The sequence below is a fragment of the Haliotis asinina genome, chromosome 6 (genome assembly GCF_037392515.1).
Source record: "Haliotis asinina isolate JCU_RB_2024 chromosome 6, JCU_Hal_asi_v2, whole genome shotgun sequence".
NCBI lineage: Eukaryota > Metazoa > Mollusca > Gastropoda > Lepetellida > Haliotidae > Haliotis > Haliotis asinina.
The window spans coordinates 70,146,803-70,155,035 of NC_090285.1; the positions used below are offsets into that span (position 1 = coordinate 70,146,803).

At 40.6% G+C, this 8,233-nt stretch overlaps 1 protein-coding gene across 1 annotated transcript; it reads left to right on the plus strand.

Annotated features, from left to right (window-relative positions):
• The first annotated feature begins 1,212 nt into the window (after window positions 1-1,212).
• Window positions 1,213-8,233, plus strand: LOC137287504 (uncharacterized). Its single transcript, XM_067819841.1, has 7 exons — window positions 1,213-1,402; window positions 3,230-3,643; window positions 5,710-6,042; window positions 6,138-6,173; window positions 6,818-6,865; window positions 7,289-7,369; window positions 7,704-8,233. The coding sequence occupies exons 1-7, from the start codon at window positions 1,345-1,347 to the stop codon at window positions 7,757-7,759; spliced, it is 1,026 nt and encodes a 341-aa protein (XP_067675942.1). The 5' UTR covers window positions 1,213-1,344; the 3' UTR covers window positions 7,760-8,233.

Below are 8,233 nucleotides of genomic sequence, written 5' to 3' on the forward strand. Positions count from 1 at the left end.
AAAGGTAATTTAGTCAGCCAATAATGAGCAGTCAGTCAATGTATTGGCGGATTACAATCTAGCGACGCCAAGTAATGTTGACAGAATCGTCTATGAGAACAACTAAATGATAGCAGATTGTGAGAACATATAGCTTTCATTTTTCACAACAGCTGTTGCGATTTCAGGTTTGTACAACCCTGTCAACGAAATAGTTTACCCCTTGAAATGTAGATGAATTCTCATATTACGTCACGGCTGAGAATTGTGAAACTGTTGTCAAAAAGGTCGATTTAAGGTAATTAAAGATCGAAATGAGTAATTCTAATGACGGAGGTTCATTTATGACGACCCAATGAATGATTTGTGTATTTACACCCCCTAGAGTATATGTGATCTTTAATACACATTGCATTCTGTTCATATTCAAAAATAGGTGTGTGAGTTTCAACCAAGAATGTGTCTGCCCGAGGACCATGTATCTATACAAGTAAGAGGTACAGACCGGGTTCTTTAATCAGATCCACCATATTCATGATATTCAGTGCCGTTACCCACGTTTTGTCAATATACTCGGCGTCATTAATGAAGGATCAAACTGTTGGTAATACCTTTTCTTAAAAAAGCTGAACGTTTTACAAAAAATCTTAGCAGGATGGATAAACACATCCGATCATTGATTCATAAAATATATATGTATATATATAGTAACAAACAGAGCCATTTAAATTGAAACAGAGTCCAATTAAAACCCGAGATTCAGAACCTGAACATGAGTTGATCTAGAGTTGCTCCATTTAGAGCTTTAGCATTGCAGAGAGGACTAAGCAGTACGGAAAATGGAGTATTCCAGGGACTGTGAGTCAGACTAATGGAATGTAAACCATTGCTCCGTACATCGAAAACAGTCCTGTGCGATGTTGTCGGTCGTTGCCGAACAGGCGTCAATCCCTATTTGCCTTACAGGGTCTTCGTAGAGAGCGTCCCAAGCTACATAAGTCTGTGGGGTTCTCTGGTATAGTTCCGTCGGTAGAGGGCGCGAGAGTCGATTCAATGCAACGTTGCTTTAATTCATTAATTCATAGCACTGTAATTATATGATTACACGATGCCATTCAGAAAGTGGTCAAATGCAACATATGTCATATTTGGGATTTCACTTTCTCAGTAAAGTACAAATTCTAGTCCTTTTTTGGTTGAGTCCCATCCGCGTCCCGTTAGCATAAATGAAACAAATGCAATATTGATTTCAGAGAAGTGTGTCGTGATACTGTGCTTTTAAAGACGGAAATAAGCCGTGTCAACATTTTCACCCGTGTGAAGGAAATGTTTTGACGCCACCACACTTGGTATGTGCCAACAGCCATGAGGCCCGTAGGAGTGTCTTCAACACTACTGGTATTCATGCTGTCCTATTGTTCTGGTGAGTAGACTAATGGGCTTGAAGAACAATTTCTGATGTCAGTCAAATATCTGCTTGTAGAGAAAGATGTGGCTGTGACTAAAGTTGTCTATCCAACAGGGATGCCCCTGTCGTATCCCCGACAAGTTATCATTTACCAGAGATCGAGTTTGAGCCAAATTCAGTTGTCATTGTTTCAAACGTCTGAGGCATGCATCACTTCCTCCCGATATTGTCCGATGTTATAACACAAAGTGCTGCCTGAAGCGGAGTTTAAAAAACTCACTCACTTACTCCTGGTCACAACATCACTCATGGATGTGACACCAGAAAAGAACATCAGAGATACGAGTGAGTGAGTGAGTTTAGGTTTACGTCGCACTTAGCAATATTCCAGCTATATGGCGACGGTCTGTAAATAATCGAGTCTGGACCAGACAATCCAGTGATCAACAACATGAGCATCGATCTGTGCAATTGGGAACCGAGGACATGTGTCAACCAAGTCAGCTAGTCTGACCACCCGATCCCGTTAGTCGCCTCTTACGACAAGCATAGTCACCTTTTATGGCAAGCATGGGTTGCTGAAGGCCTATTCTACCCCGGGACCTTCACGGGTCTCAGAGATACGACAATTTAATACTTGTCTTGAATTAAGTGAACACTTGTATTTGAAGGTATTCTACGATGTCGTAGAAACATTTAGAAAAGTCGTGTCTTACGACTCGTTTCCCTTGATTACTCTCGTTTCCGAGACATAGTTTTGGAAGACGTGTAGAGCAAATTGAAAGAAAAAAACATGTCCAGAGCATTTCCGTATTTCCACTGGTACCATGAGCTGGCCTTGACATGTGTTTGTGACGGGAATCACTGGTTAGGCATGATTTCACGTCTCATCAGTATTTCACAGTGAATTATTAATTTTAAGTCGGACTTAATTTCAGACTTAGTCAGATATTTATTATGCATAAAATAAATGTTGGTTTTTGAAAACATTTACTTTTTACGGCAAGAAATGTGGTGATATGGTATGCATTAAATTACCCCAGAAATCTGTTGGCGAAAGACTTCCGTGTTAAACCAGCAAACGAAGAAATGCTGTAAACTTACAATGACTATATGGAATTAACTAAGTTTACAAAACAAGAAATTACTGCAAAGTGATTACAATGGCGGTATACAATAGAATGGAAATATTCTCCTTTGATCTTTACGTAATGTAAACTAGTAGGGAGTGTTTTGTCCATTGGTCTTGGCAGTGTTTTGATAGGATAATTAGTTTTACACTTATTTCTATTTAGAAAGGTAACATAAAAAATATTTGGATACAATTCATGGATTCATGATGCCTTAATACTTTACACTAGTATTAAATGAGTAATACTATGATCTCGTGGAAAAGCCCTCGCTGAGTGTATTTTTAGAACTCCCTTGTAAGGTTGATTAACATGCACTGAGATGGTATGGAAGTGTCCTTGTATAGTCTTAAAGACTGCTGCATGATCTCAACATGTCAGAATAAATGTGCTGTGCTAATATATACCAGATGAGATTTGACCACCTCACCTTGTAATTATTACAACACGACAGATTACATCTGAGAGTTATACATTGTCAGTGATCTACTCCTCAGCCACCGCAGCCACCGCACCGAGCCAGTGACCTCCTGATCCCGTTACGACGAGCCCTTGTTGCTATACACCACTTTTAATCAATATTCATTCATATTTCTAAAAACCAACTGACATTCCGTTCAGTACGTTACAAATATTACAGAGAGTTAACCACTCTCTCTTCTTACTGACATGGTTCTGGGAAGTTTTCTAAGTGACGTCTGCTGTATTTCAGGTGCCATCGTTTGTGAAAAAGTTAATCTCGCAGACCTGAAAGGACAAGCGAACAACCTTTGTTACAAGGACGGGAGTAGAGAGATTAAGTGTCCCAGAAATCAAAAACTTTTGATACCATCGCTGATGCAAAGAGTACATTCACCTGAAGAATATGAGGACCCCAGTTCATGTAGTGAATCAGTCCGTGATAACTTTCACGATATTGGAAGATGCCTATTAAACACTTCGGATGTGCAGGAGAAGATGACCTATGAGGCAACGGTGAGGGAGGTGCTGCAGGAGTGTAGTCAGAAGAGGTACTGTATCCTGGAGAGTGACATGACGTCCTCTATCCATGGACTCAGGGACCTCCCTGTCGGAAAGGGGAACAGACTACCGTCACATCTGGTGATAACGCACCAGTGTGTTAAAGGTAAGGATCTCACTATACAGACCCATTGCTTACCATTCTGCTGGTGTATGGCGAACTTAAATATCTACCTTCTACGGTTGATAACTGTAATATTCAAAACTATGTCATTTCAATTTTTTTTAATGTTGACCTTGATCTGTTTTTTTTTCAGTTATTATTGAACATTCCGAAAAGACTACCATCATTATAGTGCTAATGTATCAGCATGTTAAAGGTAACATAATGTCAGTGGTATTGACACATGGGAGACTCACACATGGGAGATTGACACATGGGAAATTGACTCATGGGAGATTGACGCATCGGAGATTGAGACATGGGAGACTGTGCCAAAAGATGTTTAGTTTGTGTCATGTTACCTGTTTGTGTTTAGACGCCCATACCCAGTTACCCAAGTTGTCTAGCTAGATGCCTGATACCGAGTAGACTTGACTACTGTAACAGCCTCTATGCTCGACTCCCCGATGTCCTTCTTGACAAACTTCAAACCGGCTTCCAATAGGAGCAAGGATCCAGTTCAAACTTTTCTGTCTGTAAATATAAATTTCTTAACAACCAAACTCCTTCATATATATCGGAGCTGTTATCAGCCTATGTCCCAGCACGTCAACTGAGATCTCAACACCAGAACCTACTGACAGTGCCACAATAACAACTCAAGTCCTTTAGTCAGAGAACATTATGCCCCCTAAATGTGGAACGTTCTTCCCAAGACCTGAAACTATATCCTACGTTTGATTCATTCAAAGTTGGTCACAAAACCTATCTTTTCCGCCAGTTCCACGAATCCTACCAGCGTTGTCATCTCCCATTCCATTGTACTTCCTTGATTGTTGCGCCTTGAGCATGGAAATGAGCGCATTACAAATGTGCACTGTTATTATTTCGTTGTTGCTCTGCAGAATGCTGGCATGTCAGTAGGATCTATTGCAGAGATATTGATTGTCATCCAGCGACCACCAGCCGATTGGTATCACATCAGCAGCTTATCAAAAACGGTTGCTTCCACACTGTTGTTTGTTCATCAGAATGATCCCCAAATCGTCTAAAATAAAACCGGACGGGTTTGATTCCTCTCGTGGGTGTAATGTCAAAGTCAAGTCAAAAGAGTTTATGGGACTTAAGGCGTCCGACCCACATACAAATATACATTTGTAGATAATATAGAATATACGAATAATATACAAAACAGATAATGAAGAGAACAAAATTACATTTATTAGTCTCATGTTATGCTTGATAGACAATGACAGATTAAGAATATAATTATTATTTCGAGAAGACATTAAGGATGTATAGGGTACAGCAGGTGGTCTTGACAAGACGGGAGAGGAATGTATTCTCTTCTAAGAATGGAATACGATGGACAAACCAGCATTAAGTGGATTATACTATTCAAGTGCGGATGTACATTAAGGGCAAATTCCTCTGTTCTGTGGACATTTTCCTGCCTGGATAGAATAGGTAAGAACTAAAATAATCTCTTTTGCTGATCAAAGGAATATCTGACTGAAACAAGTATGTCTATTGATTACCGATATATTGATAATATAAACTCAAAAGATACTTCCTAGCTCATGACAACTGTGTGCCGTTGTAAATTGAAATGTAATTTAGTTTTGACAACGTCAAAACTGGTGAACATATAAGTACCACATCATGTTGATTTCCACTGATACACTTAGAACAAGTCAGAAGCTATCCCAGAACCTGACCTAAGTTACGATATCCTAGGGCTATGATACCTTTCGAGAATAAGGTAGGCCTCCTATCCTAGACCCTCGGATCAACGTTCGGATATCCTAGGGCTAGGATACTTTGGAGCATAGGGGCCCTGGAATATTGCTGATAACAGCGTATAAGGCACTATCTCACTCACACAACCCACCCAGTCTCCTTGTTATTAGGTGACCAAGCACGTGACATCCAAGGAACGCGTTCTCTTGTTCTTGACTGCGATTTCTTTTATCTATCAACGGTTAGTATATATTTCGGGGTTTTCAGGCTAAACCACAAACAGGGACAAAATCAAATCTTGGCTGTGACACTCGTCTACTGCTTTTCAGAGCAGATCGTATTGTGCGAGAGTAAGACCCAGACAGACAAGGAGGTCTATATCAGCATCAACCGACTGAGGATGTCAACTCTGGGAGCAAGCACCTGCACATGTACAGTCAGCGGAGGAGCGAGTGACGTCACCCTACTGGACGTGAGACTGGGCAACAGCAACAGGACAGGACTGTCCATCGGTGACAAGACAGGGTCAATGTACACAGCCCACGGTGGTCAGCAGACAGTCCACTACATGAAGGAGGTTAGGATGAGCCAGACAGAGTGGAGGCTACATCTGGCTGTTGGTCAAGACCATGTCCCTGACAAGATATGGATGAGAGTGCAAGGTAATTAGTTTACAGTATTGATTGTCCTTGTTAGCTAAAATGTTGATTATTGAATCAAAAAGTTTCTGTGACTGAATAAACTTCCCTTTCCACAGGTTTCAACAGTACTAAAGTCACAGTCACGTGTGAGGGTATGTCTTTCTCTATTTCCAATTGTCAAATTTCCTATACTCACATGGTCCGTAAGTTACATTAACGCCACCAGGAAAACGAATGGATTTTAGTATCATACGTGTAATGTATAATCATACGTACTTGTTAGGTGCTTGTTGGAGTGGCCATATGCTCATAAGCTATAATATGAAAATAATGTATAAATGCACCGTATGAGAGATTCTATTAATTTCACAAATATAACAGATTATGTCTGAAGAAAGTTAACTGCACAACAACTACACACGAAAGGTGACACTTATAGAGGTGAGTGCTACTATGTGTGTCATAGTGGAGACATTTCGGCAGGGGAAAACCGTAAACCTGCAACTTGACTTCAGTGATGTAAAATTGACGATCAAGGGATTTGAATTATTTGTTTGCACGGAAACGAAAATGTAAATCAAATGATGGAGTATATGTGTAACAGGGTATATTGTATATAAAACAGTTAACAAATTCTTGTGTCGGCATATTTCACATGAGGAATCTTCAGTAAAAACGACGAATAAAGACATCAGTTCTACTGAATTGTCAACGTCGTTGTGTAATTTATGTTAGTTTCCCTGTGAGGACTGTAACACATTCCCAGTCAGTAAACTGACATTAGACTTTGTTTCAGAACCACATGTTGCAATGCCTATTCCTGTGGTGCTAGGATCCTCGTCAGGTGAAGTATGTTATTTACATACACATGTTAAAATCACTTCCTTCAAGTGTTGGCACGGGTGGCAGATCGTAAAGAGAGTTTTCTCAAACTATAGCCACACCTCATCAATTTTACTTACGGAGGCGTTGGGGTAGCCGAGAGGTTTGACCGTTGGCTTCTCACGCCGAAATTTCTAGTTCCATTCTCGACGTGGGTACAGTGTGTAAAGTTCATTTCTTGTGTGTTTTGCTGTGATAATGTAAGTTTGCTGAAAGCGGTTTAAACACACACCCATCCTCCAAAAAGTACATTTTGGGGGCATCACATACAGACATATGTCCTGTGACCTGATGTCTCAGTTCAGCCTCATCAACATGTCGTCGTTGTTGTCGTCGTTGTTGTTGTCGTCATGATGTGTAGATTTTGATTTACCTTTCATTCCAGGTGAACACATTGTTTTTGCGTGCGTTGGCTTTGTGGCAGGATTGGTGTTTGCAGGTTTACTCTTTGCACTCTTGTTAAGAGGTAAGTGGAACTGAAATTTGACACTAAGTAGCAGCTGTAACCCTGCTAAGATATGGTTCAGATGTACAAATGTATAAAGTTGTCTGATGTCAAGGGTATTGTTCTCTGAAGTGAGTGAGTGAGTTTAGTTTTACGCTGCACTCAGCAATATTACAGATAGATATGGTTCAGATGTACAAATGTATACAAATGTCTCACGCCTCCTGTAGCCTGACGTCAAGGGTATTGTTCCGTGAAACACTGACATGTTACCAGCGATATGAACGAAACTAAACGTATGGCAGCAACAGTCAACATTCTGGAAGAGTGTCTGTAAAACAATGCTGTGTTCCAGGAGATCAAGACTCTCCGGTTCCAACAGATCAGGACTCTCGGGTTCCAGGTCCATAGAAGGTCAGGATAACGGAGGGGCACACTGCTCTCAGCTGGGCGAGGCACGTGTCCACCAGCCAATAGGATCTCCAGATGGAGATGACCATCACTACCACATGCCTGATGACACAAGTGACCACGCCCCAGCACAATGCAACGAATTTTACTTGGTGCCTATTCACAGGCAGACTCGATAAACTAGTTGTTGGAATCTTGCAAAAAGAGAGTCACAGTTTATCTTTGCTTTCTGTCCATTTAACTATTATTTAGGTGGAGAAAGTGTTCATACACATATTGTTATTCTCTCTTGCTGCTCCAACTTCTAAATGCCTCTGAAAGAAGTTATGCTATTGCAGTCCTGATCCCCACTGGACTGTTCAAACGTCTACAGATACTTGCATATATGCCTCTTAATCCTTATTCTCTACTTGGTTGATAATTTTGTTTAGAACATACACGTCACTATCACTGTAATAAAGAGCTAGTACATCC

Bases quoted from the DNA above. Each gene is read 5' to 3' on its own strand.
- LOC137287504 (XM_067819841.1), top strand. From the start codon at position 1,345: ATGAGGCCCGTAGGAGTGTCTTCAACACTACTGGTATTCATGCTGTCC. The intron at 1,403-3,229 runs GTGAGTAGACTA...GCTGTATTTCAG, and splicing joins CATGCTGTCCTATTGTTCTG to GTGCCATCGTTTGTGAAAAA. The intron at 6,174-6,817 runs GTATGTCTTTCT...ACTTTGTTTCAG, and splicing joins AGTCACAGTCACGTGTGAGG to AACCACATGTTGCAATGCCT.